Source organism: Coloeus monedula (assembly GCF_965178545.1).
Source record: "Coloeus monedula genome assembly, chromosome: 17".
NCBI lineage: Eukaryota > Metazoa > Chordata > Aves > Passeriformes > Corvidae > Coloeus > Coloeus monedula.
The window spans coordinates 6,041,109-6,066,463 of record NC_138797.1 but is presented as its reverse complement, the minus strand read 5'-3'; the positions used below and the strand labels follow the sequence as shown (position 1 = coordinate 6,066,463).

Sequence of the window (25,355 nt, the reverse complement as noted above, 5' to 3'; positions counted from 1 at the left end):
TCGCTTGCTTGCTGGGGCTCACACTTGTGTGAGCCAAGACTTTGCCGCTTGCTTTTCCGCTATTTCCCATGGCTCTATCCCGCTCCACACCACTGACCTTTTGTTTGGTTGTGTTTGCTTATTTTTAATAAGGAAAAAAAAAAAAGAAAAGAAAAAGAAAAAAGGCTGGGAAGTGGTGAGATGGGGAAAAGGAGGGGGGATATAGGGGCCGTATAGAGGGCGGGTATAGGGGATGGGAGGCGGTGTAGCGGGGCGCAGTGCCGTGGGGCGGTGCGGGGCCCCTCCCGGTGGCCGAGGCGGGGCGGAGAAGGGCGGGGGATCCCGGGGGGGTGCCGCCCACCGGGAGGGCCGTTCCCGGGGGATAAAGCGGGTGCGCGGCGGTGGATGCGGCGATGGGCGCGGGATGGCGGCGCTGGGGGCGCTGGTGAAGAAGGCGTGGAGCGTGCGGAGGTTCGTGGTGCTGCTGTGCGCGCCGCTGGCGCTGGTGCCCGTCCTGCTCAGCCTCCCCCCTAAGGTACCGCTCACGGAAGCCCGGGTGGGCACTGCGGGCTGGGGACACCCGCTGCGGGGCACGGACCGGCAGCACAAACTGGGGACGCTGACTCGGGACGCGGACCAGGTGTATGGAGCGGCGTTCCACCCTGGGAAGTGGGGCTCAGCCCTGGGGACACGGAGCGGGTGCTCCGTGCCACCGCTCGCCTCGGCACCCTCAGTATTTGGCTCTCGGGAGGGTCACCCTGCTGCCTGCCAGGGTTTGACCGTGGAGGGAGGGGATAGCGAAGAGTGTGGGATGCCACAGCTCCTCTCCCTTTTGCAGCAACTTAAAGTGCGAGTGGAGGGGGCATCCTGCGTCCAAGTCAGGTTTATAGGGGGAAGAAGGGATAGATAACGTGAACTGTGTTTAATGTTTCTTATATGGACTTTGGGAGGTGGGAGGATCGTATGGTTCAGCATCATCTCAAGCTCAGTGGCAATAATTGGTGCCTCTTGCTGGTACCCAAGTGCCCTGCAGTTTTTATCGGTAGTGCCCAAATGACATCTGGGGAAACTGAGGCAAGACCGGCATCACCCAGCGGGGGGCTTGCAGAGCTGGGGTAGAAGGTTAGTGCCTGGTACTGAGAGTCTGCTTGGCATCGCTGGCCCATCCCCTTAGCGATGGGAGTGGCAGCGGGTGGCGGTGCCAGCAGTGGGACAGGGACCTGCAGAGCTGTCCCGCTGTTCGTGCTGCAGGGCTGGGAATGCCAGGGAGACCTGAGTGCCGCCCACACCGCTCTGGGTGACTCTCAGGGGAACCTTTGGTGCTGTACCTGAAAAGGCTTTGTGAGTAAGATAAGTGGTGTTTTGTAAATGTGGAAGAACTGGTCTCCTCTTAGAGTTTGTGCTTTAGCATGTGTGATCTGCACATAAAGCAATCTGTGGCAAGGCTTTGGAGGTTGGAGGATTTTTGTTGCTATCCTACGTACACAGCTCTTGTGCACCAGGAACCTCTGAGCCTTGGGTGGAAGTCCATGGGGTAGTGAAGTCACTGTGGAATTTTGCATGGTTGACTTCAGTGCGAGCAGGATTTCACCCTCATGTTCTGACTCAGATCCACTTGAGAATGACTTTGTTTACATCGGAAAAGAAGTAATGATCAGTATGTAGTGAATATAGAATAGTTCAGGTGCTGTAAGGACACAAAGTTGGCACTTAGTTCTGCCTGTACAGTGCTTGTCAGGTGAAACCTTCTCGTTTGAGATACGAAATACACCAGTGAAATTGAAAAATTACATAGATTGACCATTGCTTTATTTAGTGACACCATACATTAAAAGAGAAATTTCTCCGGATTTAATATCACTTTTTTTCTCTGTTTTATGTATTGGCTGAGTTATGAATAGGACTGTGTTAAATGTCTGCCTCAAGGAGCAGAAAACACATTGCACAACAGGTACTAAATTCCCTCGCGGATTCGTAAGTGAATAGTTACATCCCTACATTCATTTTCAATAGCTGAACAAATGACTTCAAGTGTATTTAATGGCATCTTGTTTGTCTTTGGCACTTGGTAAAATTGTGAGCTAGGATTAGAGAGTGAGGAGATGCACTGTACGCTAAGTGCAAGCTCGTGTCTGGAACGTGCAGGAGTTAGTTGTGAGAATAAATCACAGATGAACCCAGCGCTGTGGGGAGGGCTTTGATCTAGATGCTCTCTGTGCTGGTAGAAGTGTATAGTGTCACACAGGCTGTACAAGGATTTGGAGGTTCAGAAAAGGGATTTCTGTATGTGTGAAGAAATAAAAAATGTCTCTGTGGTGTAATGGTGCTGCTCACATCCACTGAGCTCCTCCAGTGAGCTGGTAGCCCGCTCCAGGGTGCAGTCCATGGAGAACCTCATGAACAGGCTGGCCTGATCAATGCTGTTTTATTAAAGAAAAATGGTATTGGGAAAGTGGAAATGTTTGCAGCTGAGCGAGTGGCAAAGCAGGGATACAGCTGTGGTAAAGGAAGGAGACCCTAGAAGAGCTGGCTGCTCTGCTGCTCGCCTTGGGGCTCTGTTCTTCATTCTCCATGGGCTCTAAAGCATCACAGGTGGTAGCAGTGACACTGGCTCGTACCTGTGCTGGTGCCTGTTGAAACCTGGGTGCTCACATGGGTGTTAATCAGTGCAACCTTTCAGGCAAGTCCAACTGCAGCTTCCCCAAGTTCTCCCAGGGTTTGGCATGGGGGGGAGCCTGTAGCTGTTAACTCCTGTACACAGTTGTATCTGTTCATGTTCAGGGGTCAATGATTCATCCAAGGTTTTAACACTAAACTCTCTCACTTGTTCAACAAGAAAAGAAACTTGCTGTTGCATCAACAGGGGATTAAGTTCTGACGTCTGGAGCTTGCCTGACCCCCCGTCCGCAGCCCGAGCCGCGAGGGGCTGTGGGAGAGGAAGGAGCAGGTTACGCTTTTAACCACAGTGTGGAAACAGCAAGGGGGAGGAACAGGCGGGGGCCAGCAGGCTGGGGATCGGAGTGTCAGAGTGTGGAAGTTGTCCTGGCGCGTGATGGCAAAGGCATACCCTCAGCTGCACCGCCCGAGTCAGGCGGTCTGTCCTGACACGGGGCTCAGCTCCAGCCTTGTGCTCCCCGGGGCAGCCAGGTTGTGAGAGCTGCTGCAGGTGTTCAGCAAGAACTCAACTGACTGGGCTGCTGCTGGTGTTACTGGGAGTCTGTCCCAGGCAGGGCAGCCAGGACAAGCAGGCTGGGGCAGGAGGAGCTCCTGTGTAATGTGTAGTCACTGTAAAAACCGTGATGCTGCCGAGTACTTGAGCATCTGAAACATGGGGGTGTTGGACAAGCTGGAGAAGCCTGTACTCCTGCTGAGATGGTCAGAATGCTGCCTGGCAGGGTGCAACAGAAACTGGTAGGAGATAAAAAGCAGTGAGGCTCAGCCTCTGCTGGTGTCAGGATGAACCTTCCCTTGCAAGAAGGTGTCTTACAGACACCTCTGCAGTACTTTCCTGCTCTGCCGATGCTAAAATCTGTTCCCAAATCATGTCACCATTTACCTGCTCAGCAATTTTTATCTCCCAAGGGATTGCCACCATAAAAAGCCACCTCAGCTTTGGCTTCAAGGGCAGCATTTCACTTGGATCTGGAGACCAAGAAATCTTGACTTAAAGCTGGTAGAACACAACAGGATATGGCTTCTTGGATTAGTATGTCCTTTCTGAGTGATACCCTGTGATGTGGGTGCAGGGGGTTTTCCAGTGAAACCTACACCCAAGTGATACCCCCCTGGAAACAAAATCCTTTGAGAAAAATCATCCATCAGGTCTGCTCTTGCTTACTGGTGATGGACTCCAGCATCCACATCTTCACGCTGTGATTAAAGCTCCTGCCAGCTGTCACCCTGCAGTGGTTTTTCTCCAGATCCCTATGGGAGTCCCTTCACAGAGGGGTGGTGACAGGGCTGGCACTGCTGCTGTTATGTTAATTGCCCTTGTTTTTAATTGATGGCCTCTGTAGGTTGTGGAGAGGGAGGCTTGTGTAAGTGGCTTTGTCTACAACCTCCTTTCTCTTACATAGAGAAATGAAATTTCCACTTTGTGGGTGCGTTTGCTGAGACCTCAGGGTGAGCTCCCCAAGCTGTGTCTGGAACAGTGGTTTGTGTCCATCACATCAGGCAGCAGAAGGAAACGCTCTGTGTGGAGCCACTTCCCAGGAGCCAGTTCTCTGCACAAGGGTCTGTGTGTCACCTCACTCTCTGGTCGCTGCTGAAATGGCTGAATATTTGTCCCGTGAGTGGAAATGCCTGCGACCCCCCTGCTCAGAGGGCTGTGAATGATTGCAAAGAGCTGGGGCAGGGCAGGAGGGGCTGGAGGAACTGTTCTGTTGGAAGGGGCATGGGGGCACTTTTAATGAGCTGTGCAAAGAGCTCGTTCCAACAGCTTCTAATGAACTCAATGTCTACAGCCTCTTGGCTTGGTAACAGCTGAGGCAGCCAAATCTGCTAAAAGGAGCTCTGAGCAAGGCAAATAGGGCCCGGTGCCTTCAGAAAACAGACTTGACTTCCTCAGTGGCCATAGAGCAATTTAAAATTAACTTGGATGTAATGGGTCCTCCTGGTTAGAACAAGGAGACTTTAAGATCTTCCAGAAGAAAAATTACATTGCTTGCACTGGAAAGCAAAGAGCATGAAGGGCGTCTGTGTGGGCAGAGGGGTGATGCAAGTGGGGATGGGAGTGGGGTGTCCTGCAAGCTGGAGGGGAGCTGGATCCTGGCTGGAGAGCATAGCAGGAGCATGGACAGGTAGGGAGTAGGCTGGAGAGCAGCCTGGCAGGAGAAGTGAGCAATTGTAGCCTGACTGTGCATTTCATACACAAAGTCCATCTCTGCCATGTTTGCCAGTGGTGATTTGGGAAGGCCAGTTTCACAAAACTGGAAGCAATGGTCAGTTAGAAGATGAGAGGAAGAACTTCAGTGGGGAAAGACGGTGATAACTGAAAGTGCAGTGACTACATTTTACCACATCCTCTGTGAGCTTCAGTCCAGAGAGAGGGCAAGCCTGGCAAAGAGCAGGCTGGCACAGGGAGGATGTGAAAGCAGCAATAATTGGGCTGGGGGAAAGGGAAGTGGACATGAGTCAATATTAATTGGGAAACATGACTGCATATAAAACACGTCTGCCTGATTCCTGCCTCTGTTTGCAATGGTTGATTCAATGATTGTAAAGGTCTTTTCCAAACGACTACATTTCTGTGGTTCCATGAAAAGAGATGCTCAAGAACTGAGGAAGAAATCCCTGGTCAGGGTGTTGAGGGTGATGAACACAAATGTTCACCAAAGAAACCCAGCCTGTGGTAATCTGTTGCCGGATGGACAATGCAGAAAAAGCCACATTCAGTGAACCATTTTTGTTCTATACTGAGCAAAATTCTGATAGTGCAATCCTACAGCATAAGAAGTTGACTGATAATAAATATTTTTACTGTGACAGTAACTAAAAGGAAATTTAAAATGTCATACATCCAACCCTGGCTACTTTAAAATCTATACATTTAAGCAACTTCCATACGATGATTTTGCAAGAGCTGCCTGGGGAGTTTATTGTGTACCAGTAAACTGGGTGTATTTCTACAAGCCCTAGTAAAGATGGAGATCACCAGGGGTGCTGAGCACAGGTCAGGCTGCTCTGTAGCCCCCCTTGGGAAGTATTTAAAAAAACCCAAAATGTGGGAGATCATAATACGTAATTAGCTCAATACAGCTGCTGGACTGGCTACCCACAGCCAGGGTGGTTAATGTTATATTTGTGTGTATGGGACATGTGGAAGTTGACAAGAGCAGTGAAGAGTCTACCAGGCTGCTATTTGTGGAGTTGGTGACTTTTTGCCACACATTCAGTTTGCCACTTTATCTGAGCTTCAGCTGTCTCATTTTAAAACAGAGACTTTTGTTGTTGTTTTGCCAACTACAAAATACTTCAAAAGTTAAATAAAAGTGTTTAATAAGTGTTATGTCATTTTAGGAGAGAAAAATAGATTCTCTGAAGCTCTTGCAGCTTTGTGGGCCTGTGTTACTGGCCCCTTTCTAGCCATTCCGCAAATAGCCAGCGGGAGCAAAACGACTCCACTGGCAGGAAGGCTGGTAAACAGGGCTTGGGTTATGTCCAGATTACATAATGCTTGCAGGAGCTGGGTTAGTAGAAATCAGATTCACATCTCCATCCTGCTGGAGAGCAGGCAGTGAGTGCAGTGTGGCTGGTAGCACAGTTACAGCTGTGACACGAGAACGCTCAGTGTTTGTTTTTTTTCTCCAAGTAGTTCTGTAAATCACAGGTAGAATGTTTCTTTGTGATAGCAGAGGGATAAAAGGGCTTGAAAAGCTCCAATTCAGCCAAAATCTCTCTGGGTATTGGGATCAAGGTCTTGCAGGAGCCCTGTCTGCCACTCTTTTACCTGGTTATAGGGTGATGGAGCCTGTGTGGGGCTGATGGGGCTGTGATGACCATGCAGCATTCAGAGGTTGATGGAGAAAACCCAAAGTTTGGCAGTGCCAAGGTAGGGTTGAATCTCCTTGGTGGAAGCTAAGGTCTGATGGGGAACAAGGTCCAGCTGAAGGTCCTGGTGTCCCTTTCAGGCTGGCAGTGAGGAATGGTGGCTTGTGTCTCAGTGCTACGCCTGGGTGAGCCAGCTCACCTTACCTGACCCACATTCCCTGCCAGAGCCTCCTTTCCCCAGGGCACCTCATCTGCCCTTCCCGGAGACCACCAGGTCTCCTGCCCATGGGAGACTACCTCGTGGCTTGGCTTCCTCTGCCATAGCTCAGCAGGCCCCCCAGTGTGGAAAATCCCCGGTGCTTTCAGTGTAGCAAAGACGAGATCTGTGTCTGGAGGGGCAGAGGTCGAACCCAAGGCTCTTGAGCAACAGGAAGAAGAGCTGCTGCAGTCCAGACCTGCAAGCTGTTTCCCTGGAAATCATTAAATGGTTATAAAATTAACCTGATCACAAGATCCATTTTAAAGTTCATATGTGCCACCATTTTCCCCCATTAACTTTGATAGAATTCTGTTGAAAAATATAAATACAAAGCTGCAGGGAGGTACGAGAAGTAGAAGGAGTCTTGACAAGGATGCAGCCAAGGCATGGAAGGATAAAGATCATGTGGAGGTGATGGTGCCACACTGAGCAGTGGTGCAGCTCAGCCTGTCCAGTGGCACCTGTGGCCAAATCCCTCAAGGACCATTCTACTGACATTTGTTAGCATTTGTTGTTTGTGTACTAACCAAACATACTAGACACTGGGGGCATTAATTAATTAACATTCACAAAATATCTTAAAATCAAGAAGCTTTCAATTTCATGCAGAGTTTGGTTCCATTTTATTGATGACTTTTTTTTTTGTTCTGGGGAATGCTTGATTGAAATCAAAGTTGTTCTGGAGCGGTCTTGTTCCTTTTTTGTTCAATGATGGTCCTATATCAAAGATCTTTTCAATATAGCTGCAATTTGTCCTCTTTTAGGGTAGAATAAATTGCATAAACAGCACTACAGCTTTCTTCAAGTGGTTTGTTGTTGATCCATATACGTTTCAAAATTCAGGGAAGCCTTTCACATAGCAGTTCTTTCTACCCTGTTTCAGTTTTACCCCTTGGCTTTTGATCTGGCAGTGAAGAGGAGTTATTAGATTGATGCTGTGTCTCATTGCAATGTTTTCCAGAACATTTGCCATACACTGGAGAATAAATACCCATTACTTAAAATTAGTTTTCTAAATTGTACATCTTCTATTTCATAAAGTCAATTAAAGCCTTCACTGATATGCTCTTGTATCATTGTTAAATATTTTCAGTTGCTCTACTCCTGTAAGAGCCAAAATGTCTTTATTTTGAAGTTGACTTTGGTGCAACTTTCTCTGAAGAAAACTGAAGAATATTTTTCCAGTGGGAGAAAAGAATTATCCATATGGCCTTTGGAAATCAAATGAAAAAGATCTTAATGAGAGCAAAGCTATTTCTCTGACATATAAAAGGAACCATAGCAAAGAGGAATTGTCAGTTGGCACAGGAATTAAATCAATAATCTAGTGTCAAACACTTTAAAACATGATTCTTTATTTTTGTAAAGTTTAACACTGCCAGGTTTGCTGCTCTGATCCTGCTGGTTTGGGGGAAGTGAAGCGCAGGGAGCACATGAGAGCTGCCAGGTGCCAGGGCTGAGCTGAGCCTGAGGGTTTTACTTCACACACTCTCTCATGTCATCTTATTGGCATCTAAAATTAGGTCTGAAAGTGATCTTTAAATCCAGATATTGGGCACTACATATGAGGCATTGACACTGGTACAATTAATGTATGAAAAAAAATCCAGTTATACTCAGTTCTGGTGTGCTCATGTTTCTGTGTACACTGAGGTGCTGGGACCTTGCTAGCAGGACCACTTGTGAATGCAAAGCCTGGGTGCTAAAAGCAAATCAGAAATTCTATCATTTTGTCCACCTTTCAAACCCTCACTTGCAGATGTAGTGAACAATAAATCCATATTGGTTTTGACTTCATTCAGCCCAGGCCTGCAGCAAATTGTCCATAGGTGAACAAGCAGGTGGTGGTTGTACTGCACCTGCTCTGGTGCCTGGCTGAACCCTCAAACGCTGTGGCTGAGACCACATTATCCCCAAAATGGAGCTCCCCACAGTCCCCAGCTCACGCTGTTCCTAGCCTTGGCAGGGAGCAGAGCCATCATCTCCCTCTCAGAAGCTCAGACTTGGTACAGGGGAGGAAGGTCCCAGCAGAAGGACAGAGGTGCCTTTGAGTAGCAATTCAACGCGCTCAACAAGCTGGAAAAGTGATAAAATAAATAGTTTTGTGGCTTCCAAGTGATTCTCAGCAGTTATTTATAGTGCTGTGGGCACTCTGCCCTGTGCTTGCTGACAATATCCCTGTTCAGCCCCGCCGTGACCGAGCCCAGCTCTGTGCTGGGCTCCCCCAGGGCTCTCCCATCCCAGGCTTGGGGCCGCTCTCCTGACTTCCTTCCACTGCTCGTTATTTTGGCCATGGCTGTCGTGACAAATGGCTTTGGTCTAGTTTGTGCCTCCTGGGTGGATGGATGAATTCACACTGCAGTGTGGGGGCACTGGGTTTCTGCCAGCCTTGGCCAAGGCTGGGGTGATGCCGGGTGATTCCTGCCTGCAGGAAGTGGTGTGACACCAGGGTGCTTGATTTACTGATTTCCGTAGGGGCTGGGATGGGTTGCCATGGAATGGGTTCTCACAAATCTCTTGGGAGACTCTGATTCAAGAAAAGAAGCTTTTCTGCATGCTGCCTATTGCAAATGTGTGGAACATCCATCTCCCAAGGCTGTTTTTCCATAGCCGTGCAGAGCATGGCCTGTGGAAGTTGAAGGGAAAGCACAAACATTAAGTGGGTCAGATACTGGGACACCTGAGGATGTTAGCAGCAATGCCAGCCCTAATTCAACATTGTGGGACAGTTCCTGCTCTCCAAAGGTTCCTTGGTTGATGCCTGTGAGCCTGCAGCATGTGGGAAGCTCAGGCAATCACGGAGGGTTTTGGTTTTGCTGTGGTCTCATATCAGTCCTGAACCCCTTACACAATGTAGGGGGGAAGACGTTGTACTTGATGGAAACGATTTGGGAGAAATACTCTGTTCTTAAGGGAGTAAATGGAGCATTTTGCTTGTCTAAGTGTGACAGGTGACAAGATGTCTCTGTAATGCCAAGTCTCACTTTTCCTCTTCTCCTTTTGCAGGAAGGAAGATGTCTCTATGTGATCCTGCTGATGGCCCTGTACTGGTGCACGGAGGCGCTGCCCTTGGCTGTGACAGCTCTGCTGCCCATCGTCCTCTTTCCCTTCCTGGGGATCCTCCCATCTAACAAAGTTTGCCCACAATACTTTTTAGACACCAATTTCCTCTTCCTCAGTGGTTTAATCATGGCCTCGGCCATTGAGGAGTGGAATTTACACCGCAGGATTGCACTCCGGGTGCTCATGTTGGTGGGAGTCCAGCCAGCCAGGTGACTATGGGAGCAGGGGGTTCTCCATGGGGGATGTGAGCTGAAGGTGCTTGGGAAGTGGCTCTGCTGTGCTGCTCCTACAGTGGGGGGTGTCCACACCTCCTTTTCTCCAGCTTATTGTGTTTGTTCAGCTGTTTGCCTTTGCCCCTGGGCCAGTGGAGCACAGGGAGAATTGTTTGGTTCAGCCCCATGCTTGTGCTCCATCCAGTTTCAGGAGAGTCATAGAAATCCTTTTGGGTATTGGTTTTGTTATCTCTGCACATGAGCCTCCTAATGTGTCAGAGAACTCGCCAAACTGAAGAAATTCAGCTTTTCCTTTTTTCTCTCTTTCAGACTAATCTTAGGGATGATGTTGACAACATCTTTCCTGTCCATGTGGTTAAGTAATACTGCCTCCACTGCTATGATGCTTCCAATTGCAAATGCAATTTTAAAAAGCCTCTTTGGGGAAAAAGACACATCTAAGGATATGAACAGGGAAAATGAAGAAAACCAAGGTAATTGAGACAGGGCAAGTAGTACAAGCCGGCTGAGATCTGCCCTGCTGCTCTCAAATCTCCCTGTTTTATCAACTTCACTGGCACAAATACCACACTCCTGAGCTTGCAGCTCGATCTCAGGACTGGTCCCACTTTACTGCACACTTTATTGCCATGGTGGAAGAATATTGGCAGAAAACTCCGTTTTATCCTGCCCCTTTCTCATGTCATGCAGGAGGCAATGCTTATGAGTGGCCTGGAAAACCAAAAAGCGGCAATGCCCAGCCAAGCTGCTCCATAAACCTGCTGCTGGCACAGGTTAAAGCCCAGCTCTGTGGCACAGTGGTGGTGGGAATTGTAGGGATGCATTGCTGGGGGACAGCTGGAGCCAGGGAGGGCTGTAGAAGGGGCAGATGAGTGCTATGGGATGGTGCAGGGTGGGTCCCTCCCTGTGGCACACAGAGCTGTTGTGCTCTTGGGACATGTGTGTTCTCCTCTTGTTTTCCTGTTTGTTCACCCATGGAACTGGAGCCTGAGCTGGGGGGGAAAGCAAGGACTCAAGGGAAGGCTGGCAGGTTAAATATCTATCTATGAAGTGCTTTGTGATTTTTTTCCATCTTGATGCTGCTGTTTGGTGGTGTTCTTGAGCAGGTTGAGGACAGGTCAGGGGTATGTGGCCAGGTAAGGCCTTCCTCCAGCCTTCTCTTCACGAGTCATTTACCAGAACTTTGGGCTTCTGGCAGACAGTGATGAGAAACAGCAAACCAGAAATGATGTCCTGACATCCCCTTTGTAGCTATTGCTGATAGCTGGAGCAGTAGTCACAGCTTCTTCTTCTGCTGCTTCTTCTTGCACTAATTAGTAATTCATCTGCCTGTGATTTAAAAGCAATGGCTTTTTGGTTCCCCTTGAGTCCTAAGATAAAGGAGTCCCCAGAAGAAGACTCAAACATGTGCACACTCTAATAAAGATATAATTAATCATTCATCATAAATGTTTAACAATCATGAAATATTTTCACTCCAAGTTGCTTTATCACATTTGCTTTATGAATTTTTGACTGTTCACATCTATTAAAATCAATCCCACGGATTTCCTTGCTATAATTTCCTGTTCTGTGTTTTGTCAGTCTGCTTTTAACCTTCTTGACCCCAGCCTCTGAAACTGACTGTGTAGTTGTGGCTGTAAATACAGTAGAGTTTGGGAACACATAAAAGGAAGATTCCCCCCTTGTCCTAGACACTGTTAAGCACGGAATTAACATCCTTGACTCACAACACTTGCAGTGGTGAGAGAAACCAGAAAAGGGAAGGGAGGGGCATGCAGGTAGAAGAATGAATAAAGTGATGCTTTGCAAATACCATGTGATGGTGTGATGATGTTGGTTTGGGTTTTTTTTTTTTTGAGATAGAGGCTTTTGAAAGTCATAAATACAAGTGAAGGAGGAATCACCTGTAAAATGTACAACATTCTGTACATCAAAATGCATGTTTTCATGTAGACTTTTTATTTGAAATTTAGTGTCCCAAGGTGGACTCATCCTTTTCTGTAATCTTTCTGAATGGATGAGTAAAGCTGAGTTCCTTGAAAAAAGCCCTAAACCTGAAGTCAGTCAAAAGTCACTACTCTCATGTTACACTTAGGAGTGGAGATGTACAGATGGGAAGAAGGTATATTCATTTCATAGTTTATTAAATGTTTATAATCTATCTGAATCGTGATCTGTGCTCCAAAAAGATTTATTTGTGAAGGGAGCTGTATGTGGAAGAAAACTTGTACAATGGCATGTGATAAGATCAGTTTGCAAACTGACTTGGTTTCATAACAGTGTAGTAGAGTCCATGAGGCTAAAAAATATCTGAGTGGTTAAAAATAATAATTTAAAATATAATAAAGAATATGTGATGTTTCAAAGCACTTGATTTACAGAAAAAAAAATCTCAACAAGTGTGTGAAACCAGTTTTGTGTAGGAGCTTTGCTTACACACACAGTGCCAGAATTTAAGTGATCTCTGATCGGTTGGTGACACTTTTTTCCTGAAGAGAGAATCTCAGACTTTCAATCATCTATGTCCATGCCCAGCCACGTGGGCAGCATGTTATAGATCAGCAAATATTTACATTCTTGTGTCATTGACAGCTAAAACTGGGTGTAGTCATTTGTTCATTTTGACACTCTTGGCTTCTGGTGCAAGAGAGCAGTAGTGAGGCTGGGGGGCTGAAGTCCCAGCTGGTTCTGGTGGATCAAAGCAGGGTTATAAATTTAACACCAACAGACATTTTTCATCTTCCAGAATTTTCCTTTTGGAGGTGGATTATAGATTCCCCGCAATTCTGTCTGACATCTCCAGCAATAGGTGTGTGACAAGCTGGCAGCTGCTGTGTCAGTGAGCCTGACCTCTCTCCTGCTTCTGCCCACTAACCCATCACTGGCAATATTTCATTTCTCTGAGCACCTTAAATATCTCCAGGTAAAAATCACAAGAAAATATTTCCATTCTTTTTTTCCTTCATAGAGAATATTCTGCAAATTCAAGATAAACTGCAGTCAGTGCTTGAGGTGTAACTCTGAGTCACAGACCTGGAAATAATGTCTCTAAAGGAGCAGGTGGGACATGTGCATTTTTGGACACTGCTGCCTGGTTTGACTGCCTAACCCCAGGCTGTGCTGGAGGGTGTGGCCACAGCACTGCTGCCTGCATCCCTCAGTGGGTAGAAATAGTCCTATTCAGGTCTTCTCATCCTTTCAGAAACAGTAAAATGTCATTAAAGCAAAAATTATCTATGAAAAGCATTTCTGCCTCTAAAGTATGTGAGGTATTTTGGTGAAATAGCCACAGAATCCTCATACTGCCCTGTGAGAGGTGTGTACAGCTGGGTCCAAACTCTGTTATCTTTGGCCTTTTCTGACTTACGGACCTGTAATAATTTTCAATTCCTTTTTTACAAGTTTCATAGGAAAAGCTCTGCAGTATGCCTCACTTTCCTTTGCATGGTTACCTTTGCAATCCTTCCTTGAAAGATAAATCACAGATGGTCCTGCCCAGATGGGATTGTAGTCTGAGCTTAGCAGGGAAAAAAATTGAACAATGTTGAGGTAAAATGAAATGTCTTTGCAGAGCCAGGACTGGGCTTGAGTGGGACAGCATTGTAAGAGCCTTTGGGCTAAATCCATTGAGGGATCAACAGTCAACCATGGGTTGATGTTCATCCTTCTAATTACATCCTTTCATTGTGGCAAGGTTGGGATGAAAGCTCAGCATGTGTGTGTCCAAGCCAATTAACTCCAATTCAGTAAATTAGCGATGTGTAAAACATGACATTGCAAAAATCCCTGGTTCACTGAGCTGGAACAAGCACCGTGTCTTTGGCGCACATGTGGGTGAGTCCTGAGACTTTGGCTGCTGGCTTCTCTCCATGCTTTTGATCTCTAGGTCATTGTGGGTGGAAGGGGATCAGGTTTTGGGCTAAGAAGGGGTGCAAGAAAACTTGGAGACTGCTTGAGTGGCAGGAATTGGGTTCTGTATATAGCTGTCTGCAGAGCCCAGGGAAGTGCAGGCACACAAACCTCTGGACTCAAAAGCACACAGAGAGCACAAGGAAAGGCAGAAGAGCCAGCAGTGGTGGGGAAGGACCACCTGTGCTGAAGGTGGATAAAACCCACAAGTGTTCCAGTCCTGCCAGGAACATGGGAAATGGGGTTTGATAGCTCATCTCCCAGCCTCAGGAGGTCAAGCCATGGCCACAAATGCCACGAGCCTTAATGTCAGGTCTGGTAACAGAGAGTGATTGTGTTGCATTTCCATCTTTTGATTTCTGAGTGCTCCTGTGGGTTGGTGTGGTTTAGGGGTGTGCAGCTCCCAGTTTACTGGGACTGGCTCCTCGACCTGCAGGGTCTGTCATTTGTGGAGAGGATGATGGGCTTGGAATGGTTCTTGCTGTCAGGGTGGCTTTTGGAGGACCTGGTACAAAACCTAATCCCCAAATGTGTCTCACTCTTGCCTTTAAAGAAGGAATTACAGCTTTATGGTGACTGCTCTAGATGTCTGCAGGGTGTAAAATGGGAATATGGCTCAGTGACAGGAAGTGCTCCTGCTGTGCCTTGGGGAACCTGCCTTACAGATACAACCAGGCCCAACAGTGTTTCTTCCTAAGAATGACTTATGGTTAATCCTCCCCTAGAAAAACCCACCCCAAACCCATGACTTGGTAAGGGATGCCCTGGAACTCTTGGCTGTGTTAGAGGATCCCAAAGCCCAGCCTGTGGCAAAAGCAGTAAAGGGACCAAGTGCCTGGGTGCTGGAGGAGAAGCTGGGTGCTGTGGTGGGGCTGGAGCAGTGGCAGGAAGAGGTGGGCTTGTTCATCCCTGCCAGGTGCTCCTGACCCCATCCCCTTGGTGTGAGCTCACCCTTCATTTGCACAGCCCCTCTTCTAAAATGGTAGCTATTTCCTCTATCCCTCTGTTTGGTTCAAGGAGAATTTTCTAGATGCTTTGAACTGTTTTAAAGTCCTCATCTTTCTTTTTCAGCATCTTTTCAGCAGAATAAACTTTACACTGTACCAACTGAGATGCAGTTTCTGGCAAGTACTGAGGAGTAAGTTAACTATAAAGTTTGTATAAGAGAGTTGAGAGAGAATTATCCCCTGAGCTAGACCAAGTGTTAGGAATTTGAAATTCAATCATTGCAATGTTTCGATTATACCGAACATCCCAGTCACTAGCAGCCTGATGATAAAAACCCTCCTCTGTGTGCCCAGCATCCCTCTGCATGTTCAAATCATTACAGAGGTTTATTTCAGCCACTCTAAAATCATAGCCAGAGGTGTCTCCTGCTGGGGATTTGTGCCTTGGTTTTCCCAGGAACATCAAATGTGTGAAGCCGATGATGTAAAGCCCCCCAGGATTTACACACTGGCGATGGTCCTGCTTTGATAACAAGGATGGGAAGGAAGCATCTTTTTCAGGAACACAGGAACAGATGTTTCTTTCCTCAAATCTATCAAATTTTAGTTCTTTTTCCTTTTGGCAGTCCTGTGGACTTTATGCTCAGAGTTACAAGCTGCTGAGGGGCTGGGCAAGGCACTCAGCTCCTATGGATGGGTCTGAGGGTGCTCTGTCCTCTGCGAGGCTGACAGTCCTGTGTGGCACTTCACCAAGCAGACCCCTCTGCAGCACTGAGCTGCTAAGGTGTCCTTGAGCACACTGGTAGCTTGGATTTCTAAAAACTGGGAATTTTCCTTCTGTCAAGGCTCTGAAGTGGTTGCGCTGTATTTAAACCAGGGCTTTCACCGGATTCTCTTTTGGACTATTTTAAAGCAAAGATCTGGCGGAGGAGAAGGAGATTTCCAGTGATGCTCTCTCAGACTTAAAGAAGGAGGAGGAATACAAAACAAACATATGGAAAGGTTTCCTCATCTCAATCCCATACGCAGCCAGCATTGGAGGTACAGCAACGCTGACAGGAACTGCGCCAAACCTCATCCTTCTGGGACAGCTGAAGAGGTATGGGAGGCTCTCCTGGGGAGCCTTGTAAATCCTGCAAGACAGAGACATGTTCTTCATCCCTGTAGGAAATCCCTTTCTGTGCTGAGTTTGGAAAATTCATGCCCTTCCAGAACGTTTTGGGAAATGAAAGCAGGGAGTGCACCAGCCTTAGACTTAATAAGCAGGTTTCCAGCGTAGCCAGGCAGGCTGTCAGCCAAACTGGAGCATGTGTGCTTCACCTCACTGATGCTTTTAATCCCACTGAATTTAATAGGACTTGACTCCACGCCTACAGTTAACCTGGTAACTGTTCTGGTGAAGCAGACTGTGTAGTGCTTTGTGAGCAATTACAGCTACTGCTGTATGGGAGAAAGAAAAATAATGAACCCACTACTTCTGGCCTGTTTTCTTCGTCATAAAAGATTCCTCCTATGTGCATAAGAGCAGAGATTTGTGCCAGCCCAGGTGCCCCCAGGTATTTCTTACCTTTGCTGACCTCTACAAGAAGTACATACAGCATGTCCTGGGCACTGCAGCATCCCTGCAAGGTTCATGTCCAGACTCTCCAGCAGTTTCTGTAGCAGGATTTAATCCTGGGTGTCCAGGAATATCTTTGTACAAAGGCATTGCCCATCTGGAGAAGGATTTCCAGATCTTTCCTTGCAGGCTTGCACAGCTGGGCTGGGTGAGATGGGGGTGGCAGGATGTCCTGGTGGTTGTCCCAACACAACGCTTCTCACATTTCCTTGTGTCCCAGATAACTCCTAAGGCACGCACAGAGATAGTTTTTAAATGCACAGGGGCAGGTTTGTGGGATATCTGACTGCTGATTTCAGATGCTTGTTTACCCGTGGATGGGAGGGTTGCTTTCCCATCTTGCATTAACTTGATTTTTCCCGTTTGCTTAGTTATTTTCCAGAATGTGATGTGGTGAACTTTGGTTCTTGGTTTATGTTTGCATTTCCTTTAATGCTGATTTTTCTTCTCATGGGATGGCTATGGATCTCCATCTTGTATGGAGGAATTAACCTGAGGTATGTTGATATTCACTACACATATATGTACTCTGGTTATATTAGCATTGTGAAATACATATTCATCATGATTCTCATCCTAAATCTACTGATACCACTCAGGATCATCTCCTGGAAGGTGGGGGAATTTATAACTAACTCTAGCATGCCCATCCCATAACAAGTCATCTGTTTTTAAAAAGCTGATGTACCATAGGAAGGTTTTAAAGATATCTCATAGTTACATATACTTTATCCAACTGAAATATGTGTACAGAGTATGTATTATTTTCATTCAGTTAAATGTATAATTTTTAAAGGTTTTTTTACTGCCTGACCTTGGCCTCTGGAGGGTAAATGGGAGATTTTTAATGACAGAAGGAAAAGCAAGATCTAGCTTTGGAGATCATGACAAAATGTTAGTTCCCCATAAAAGAGACAGGATTTCTTCTTGGGGCAAAAACCTGGGTTTGGAACAGATTACTTCACAACAGGGCTTAATTTTACAACAACGTGTTAATCTGTAACTGAGAATAACATGTTTTTCCGGTAAATCTTGCAACCCCTTAGTGTGCACAACCTAAAGCGATTGCAGCATTGCTCTGCTGCTCATGTGGAGCCTTTTTCCCCCTCCACACTCTCACAAGTGATAGTAACAGTCTTGCTTCCTCCAGGGACCATACAGAATTTGTAATATTTAGAAGAGTCTTTAATTGTTGTTTTGACTTTAAAATGCAAATGGGGGGAGAGGGGGGAAAAGAGAACAGGTGTCCAAATATTTACACTGTCTCAGACATGGGGGGGGGGGGGGGGGGGGGGGGGGGGTGGATCAATGGGAAAGTTTTAATCCAGAAAAATGCCAAAGGCTTGTCCTTAACTTGCTGGTGGGGCTTCTCAGGAGGCTCTGCGTGCTGCCGTGTGATGCTTGGCCGGCTCCCACTGCCGTGTGCCGTGTGCCAGGGCTTGTGTGGAGCCCAGCCTGAATTCCCGTGTCCCATGGTGAGGGCTGGGCATGGTCCCGGCATCCGGCCGGCACAGCCCCAGCCCCTCAGGTGAGGGAAGAGGCCGAAGCCCCCGGTGAAAGGCAGGGTGGCTCTGGTGCTCAGGGAACGTGATGCTCTGTGTTTGGTTTGGCTCGTCGCCGCCAGCACGAAGCCCGGCTGTATTGGGATAGCTGGGCCAGCGCGGATACCAGAATTCCCCAGCGGGGAGGTGCGTGGAAGAGGCACTGCAAAGCTTTGCAAGTACAGCCAAGGCTCCACAGGAGCCTGTTGGGATGCTTGGGCTGTAACTGCTTGGGGATAGTGGCTGAACTTTCTCTGTGGGCAGGTCCTTGGTGTCTGTAGCTGGGCGCAGGCAGGCAGACGTTTCGGCTTTGCTTGAATCCAAAACACAGCAAAAGGCTGAGGTATGGGCTGGCTGAGCTGAGGCTGCTGTTAATAACACCTCCCAAATATTAAGAAATTAAAGGGCCAGGAGCTTGAAGTGCAGGAGCTTCTGAATGATCAACCATTCAGCCGTATAGACCATCCAGCCAACACATCCCTTTGAAACAATAAATGTGTTAAGGAAGGGCAGGCACCACGGGGATGGGCTGATGCCTCTGATACAGAAATTTGGGGTTGTAGGTTTAATCAAGGTCACAGGCAGTGTTAGAAACCAGGTTCAGTGTCACGGGATGTGGTGGGAGATGAAGTGCAAGATATGAATATATCATTTGTATGCACATGCTACAAAGGAGCAAACTGTGTGCAGTCAGTGCAGCCGGGCTAAGAGGCTTAGCCAGGAGCACATTAACATTCCCGACCACTTAGAAATTCCTCACATTTTTGTTGATCCTCAGCAGCATCCTGGGATCACCCAGGAAATTACAAGTGACTTGAAAAATGAAGGGACATATTCATTTTCTGTGTCACCCTATTTCCTAGTCGTTCTGCCCAAGTAGGTAACTTGCTTGGAAGGAAGACAAGGAAATCTTGGAATGTTGGGACTTTCATTTGGCAATCACAGCCCATGCTGGAGGAAACAGTTCAGAATATAAATAAGAGGAAACTTCCTCACCTCTGCAGGGTCTCCTTTGTATGAATGCATAGACAAAGGGTATATAATATATATATAGTATAAATAAGGCCTATTACCTTTATCTCAGCAGAGATTTTCGTTGTTAGTCTTCATAATCTGAAGATAACACAAACTGAGCTGCCAGAGATGTTCAGCTCTTTGAACCTTGCAGAGCAGGTGCTGGAGAAGGACACTGAGTCCTCCGTGTGCTGCAGTAGAAAATGCAGTATTTCCTATGTGTCACTTGGGTCCAAGGCATGTAAAAATGTAATTGTGTTTCTTGGCAGGGGCTGGAAAACAAAAAAGTCAAATATAAGAGTGGATGCAGAAGCCCGAGCCAAGGAGGTGATAAAGGAGGACTATCAGAAACTGGGTCCAACAAAGTGAGTTGTAAAGTTGGGATGGAAATGAGAAAGAAATTAAGTGTGTTTGCAAATATCCTGGTTTAAGAGTGGAGGACTGGGGGGAATGGAGTTTTTTAAAGAAGATTACACCTATATTTCCACTCAGTCTGTTTCTAACCTGCTGAACTTTGCTTTTTGCATGCTCCAGCCTCCTCACTGTCACTAGCATGAATAATTGCAAATAGAAGCTTGCACTCAAATCTTCTGAAGAACAACATTCCTCTTATAGAGGGAATTCATGCTGGGTTGTTTAATTACTCTTTATGATTTTTCTACTCCAGGAACAAACCCAGTTCTGTGTGTGTTAGGTGCTAACTAACACAGGCTGGATTTCAGAGGTTTGTGCATACCTGTCCTGCAAAGCAGGAGGAATTTGCTGAGAAGGCTGGAAAATCATATTATGGATATGAATCATATGGATTGTGGATATACTTTAAGAAATCTTAAAGCCCAGAGAAAGTATATAGAAAGAAGTCAGATCCATGCCATGGAATACATTCTTATTTTCTGAATAATTCCTTCAACTATGTTAGTCAAGCAAGGAAAGTAAAAGCTGGTAAAAACTGCAGTGATGGAGATTATATTTTGGAGTAAGCAGCAGAAAGAAACATGGGTTTTAGACTTCTGAGAGATGCCAAAAAAAGGGGGAAGCAGGAAAAGCTGGATATCTCTAGAAATCCAACCCTGGATATGTCCAACCATACACTGATATTCTGGGCAGCCAAGGCTGTTGAAACTGTAGGTTTTATCCTTAAATGGTCTGTGTTTCCCCATCTGTAAAATAATATTTTCATACTCAGGGCAATGCTGTGAATATCCAGCGATGTTTGTGTCGTGCTATCGACTTTGTAATTATTTCTGTTGTGTGGAACATGGAGTGGTTCTTCAAAGACAGCTCTCTGTGCCTGTGCTGTAAATGAAAGAAATTGGTTTATTTGTTCCATTCAGTACATTATCAAGCAGCCTGCAAAATGTCTCTGAAAGAATCAAAGTCCCACTTTGAGATCTAGGAGTGGGAAAGTCCATTAAGCTGAGCTCTACCAATTTGATTATCAACCCCATAACTAAAAATCAGCTCAAGCAGCCTCTTTCCAAGGGCTTATATGCCCCTGCTTGTGCTCAGAGAGATTTTAAATAGCATTTTGAAGCATCATCTTGGTTAAATCTTAACTGCCCTAGATACTTGGTGAATATTGCCTTTTACCCTGCTGTTTGTCATGTGTCTAAGGGACAGTGTTTAGATTTTGACCTTGGAGGAATTTGTTCCTGCTGTCTCATGTATGATTTGAATCTCAGTCATCCTTTTGTACTGCTTGAGCTGCAGTGACACCATCCCTGGCTGGCATCCTGGAGGGACATGGGAAGAGGAAAGACCATGGGGAGCTGCTTGGCCCTTCCTCTCTGCCACATCCAGAGGGTCAACCTTGTGTCCAGCTGTTGTGACATTCCTGGCCTCCATCTTGCCTCTCCTTAATGTCTTCCAATAAGAGAGAATTGCTGGCAAACACCAGTATTTGCAAATAGATTTATAATCTGTTCCAATGTTTCACTGTAGTTGTTTTTAGAAAATCATCCTCACTTCTCAGCCAAGATGCTGCAGCAGGAGCTGGATACTTGTCCTAGCTTGGATCCACCCCTTTAGCCCATCAGCATTTTAATCTCATTTCTTTTCATTTCAGGTTTGCAGAACAGGCAATTTTCTTCTTCTTCTGCATGTTTGCAATCATGCTGTTCTCCAGGGATCCCAAATTCATTCCAGGTTGGGCAAGCTTGTTTGCACCAGGGTAAGACTCTTTCCATTCCACTGTGCCATTTTGCAATAACATTTCCAAGCTGAGATTCCTGAGTTTCTGATTTTGTTGCTTAACACTGTTACTCAGGTTACCTGGAATAAATTGAACTGACCATCAAGTAGCAGAACCAACTTTGTTTTTTTCTGTCTCCTAGAGGAGGTGCATGAAGCTAATGGGAAATTGGGATGTGTCTGTTTGAGGCCATCCCTAGGATTTAATGTTGGGAATGCTGTTTATAAATATATTTACAGTGAAATACTGAGTTCTTTAGGCAATCCACCGATTTCACTGGAGGCCTGAAGACTGAAGAGAGATGGCAGGAGCTGTTTCCAAATGTTATCCTGTCTGTTTGCCAAGTTTGTGTCCCCTGTGACAGCCATACCTTGTGAAGATGAATAGATACAGCAGCTAGGGAATGCCAAAGCTCAGAGAGGGTGTTGTTATTTTTTAAAGGAAGAGACCTTCATAGTTTTGTGGTTTTTTTTCAAATAAACCCCTAGTTTAATAAATTATTCCTTAATATAGCAAAGTACTTATGGACTTTTTCCTCATCAGTTAATAACTCCTTAAATCTTACACATGCTTAAGCTTTTTACTGGATGGAGCCTGCCTTTCACCAGAGAGTTTGAGCATTTTGCAAAGAGCTCATATAAATAAGATGTTTTGGGCTCTGTCTCTCTTCCTCCCTGCAATAGGCTGAGGAAACTTGTCTTCACGACTCTGCAATCAGAACAGCCAGAGCATCAGTGTGGAGGGGATTAGATCTTGGTTTTTACTTTTGCACTGCAGCTTTTCTGGGGGGTTCAGAGGCCATCGTAGAAATGTAGCTCGACAGGAAATTAAAAAAAAAAGAACTGTGAACAGCAAGTATTGTTCAGACCTGATGGAAACTTGTAATCTTCTTTGGTAAATCCCTGTTTTCATAAACTTTGTAATTCTACAGGCTTGTGCTTCTTACAAGTGTTTCTGCTGCTTTTGGACAGGTTTATCTCAGACGCGGTTACGGGAATCACCATTGTGATTATACTGTTCTTCTTCCCTTCACAAAAACCTTCCTTCAGGTGGTGGTTTGACTTGAAAGGTGAGTAGCAGACCCCTCCAGGCAGGGACTCTGTGCTTGCCTGTGTCCTGGCAGGGCAGGCATGGAGCAAGAACCACAGCTATCCCCCCTTGGACCTGCAGCAGCAGTGCTGGCTGTGGGGAGCAGTGTGCCTTGAAGGTGCCATTTGATCCCAGAGGGGCTTCTTTTCTGAAGTACCAGCAGAGGCTGAGCAGTCACTGCCCTGCTGCTGATGGCAGGAATGTCTCAGTTGCTCGTGTAGCTGTCAGGGTTGATGCTATGGTGGGGTGAAGTGACCTGAAATGGGTGTTCACTTACCACAGCAGACCTGATTGTGGAACAGAGGTTTGGTGTCTGACTCCCCAACAGCTTCTGTCCTTCGAGGGGAGCATGGACCTCTGAGAGGGCAGAGCTGGGCTAGTTGTCCATTCTCAGATATAGGTGCTCTTCTTCACATTCTAGAATAATTTAGAATTTGAACTCCTAAAGCCCAAACTCCCCAGCACGTTTTGAAGTTGTGGGCTGGCCCTCCTGAGTAGAAATGAAATACAAATTTTAATTCATAAGTTGCTTGGAATAAGAGATGATCTTAATGTGGACAAGTGGCTGATGAAAGCCCTTTGTGGATGATGGAGCATTGCCTGGGGTCTGTGGGAACAAAATACCAGCTGCTCTGACATTGTTGACATCTGACAACATTTGTTGTGTTGTCCATACACAGGAAGATGTTTAATCAGGCCTCCTGTGGATAAAATATGTGCCCTTTTTCAACAGAAAATTTCAGTCCCATTAGTGCATCTTTCCATACAACAGAGCTCACTTTATCGTGTATTAAGAAATGGCTTTTAGGGGAGATGAGCTCTCTGCTATAAAACTTACTGGCTGTTGAATGACAAATGGAAAATTAATAACATCTTTATAATTCAAGTGGCAGAAAATTTCCTCCTTCCATGGACCCCCATCCATTGAAGACAATGTTTATGTCTGTTACAGAGAGAAAATTAACCTGATATTAAATTTTAAATCAAGAAAGCCTCAAAGAAAACTTTAATGCTAGAATTGGGGTTTTTTTTGGACATCTGATACTAAGTTAAATGTTCCTTTAACTGGCTAACTCAAGACACTCCGTGTGTGTTTGATCAGCTACTCATGGACAGTGGGCTTCAGCACTGCTGTCAGACTCATGGTATCATTCTGTCAGGCAATGACTGATGCTCCTCTTCAGGTGGGTGTTTGACACAGGCCTCTGCTCTGTTTCTAGCACCAAACACAGAGACCCAGCCCTTGCTGACTTGGAGGAAGGCCCAAGAGACGGTGCCCTGGAACATCATCCTGCTGCTTGGAGGAGGCTTTGCCATGGCCAAGGGCTGTGAGGTGAGGTCCACAGCAGATGCCATGTGGCATCATCCTGCCCAGCAGGGTTGGATTTTATCAGGGTGTCGCTTGGTGTTCTCATTTGGCTTTGGAAAACTTGTATCAATGGAGTGATCACACTCAAAGGACATATTTCTCAACTCCAAGTGACAACAATACACAGCAGATACCTGGGGTGGTTACAACTCCTTGCAAGCTGCTTGCTGTGAGACATCCTGAGGACAAGTTCTAGGAGAGAATCAGTTTCCCTGCAGGGATGCAGGAGGACGACTCCTGTTTTTGCTCTCCCCTTCTGCAGGAGTCTGGCTTGTCTGTGTGGATAGGAGGCCGTCTGCATCCCTTGGAGGGTGTGCCACCGCCCGTGGCCGTCATCCTCATCACGGTTGTCATCGCCTTGTTCACAGAGTTTGCCAGCAACACAGCCACTATTATCATCTTTCTGCCTGTCTTGGCAGAGCTGGTAAGGTCATCCCATGGCAAGACCAGCTCGTCCTCTGCCCCTTCCTTGCTCTGCCCCTTGGGTGGGCAGGTTTGTCTTGGGTTTGTGCTGGGACAGGCACTGGGCAGTTCTCCTGCTCCTGGGCTCTTCAAAACCCTTGGGAGCAACAAGCCCTGTAGCATAATGTGGACACTGAGGGATAGTAATCCTTCAGACTTTGTTGTGAGATAAGTGATTATTTATCACAGAGTGTGGGATAGGGCTCTGCACACTCCACTGGATCCTTTGATCCATCTGTTGGCAGCTCGAATCTCCAAGGTGCAATTCCTGTTCCTTTCTGGTTTTCCAGGCCATTCGTCTGAAAGTAAATCCCCTCTATTTAATGATACCAGGAACTATAGGATGCTCCTATGCATTCATGTTGCCAGTCTCAACACCTCCCAACTCAATTGCGTTTTCCTCTGGACATTTGATGGTCAAGGATATGGTAAGTTTCTTTAGACACTTAAAATAATGAAAACAATCAGCCTGAGTGTTTAAAGAATGGATTTTTCTGCATTGTTATTACTTCAGTATGTAGCAAAGTGAGAAGACAGAAGTATCAACAGTGTTTGAAGGCACAGGATGGAAGGAGCTCTTATGAAGCTGAAATTTGGAGCCACCATGGCTCCAAATGGTGACAAAAGTGGTCTTGAATGTGCTCAGCATCCCCCAGCCCCTATTCTTATTCCTCTAGTCTCAGCAGCTCAACTTTCATAGGTTTCTGGATGCAGGAAATGTTCCCCAGCTCAGTAAAATAAAGCTTATGAGTAAAATTAGGCTTAGTCCCAGTTCCTGCTCACATTCCTGAGGCTAAACAGATGTTAAAGTTTTTGATGGATCAAAGCTTGGTAAGCAGCTGCAGAGTGGCCTTTGTGGCTTTAAGCCTGCTTAAGATGTTGCTAATATTAACAGCAATTAAGCCTTCAGTTTTTATAATGTTTGCATTCAAATAGCTTCATGCTTCACATGCTGTAGATGTCCAGTCTAAACTCAACAGCTGTCTTTGTATTTCTTTTGTAGGCAAGAACTGGGTTGCTCATGAATCTTATGGGAGTTCTGCTTCTTAGTTTGGCTATGAACACATGGGCCAAGAGCATCTTCCAGCTGGGGACCTTCCCTGCATGGGCGAACATCCATGCAGAAAATGCCACCTCATTTGTGACAGCTGTAGAAAATGTCACTTTAAGTGCACTAAATAAAATATGA

The 25,355-nt window shown here is 46.3% G+C and overlaps 1 protein-coding gene across 1 annotated transcript; it reads left to right on the top strand.

The window, feature by feature from the left end:
• Positions 1-403: 403 nt before the first annotated feature.
• Positions 404-25,355, top strand: SLC13A3 (solute carrier family 13 member 3; the record flags this gene model as incomplete). The annotated part of the gene is made up of 13 exons (XM_082293075.1): positions 404-514; positions 9,734-9,999; positions 10,333-10,496; positions 15,007-15,073; positions 15,796-15,981; positions 16,872-16,997; positions 19,325-19,420; positions 21,121-21,225; positions 22,218-22,315; positions 23,556-23,668; positions 23,967-24,128; positions 24,457-24,594; positions 25,170-25,355. 13 exons carry the CDS (start codon positions 404-406, stop codon positions 25,353-25,355), a joined length of 1,818 nt encoding a protein of 605 aa, XP_082149201.1.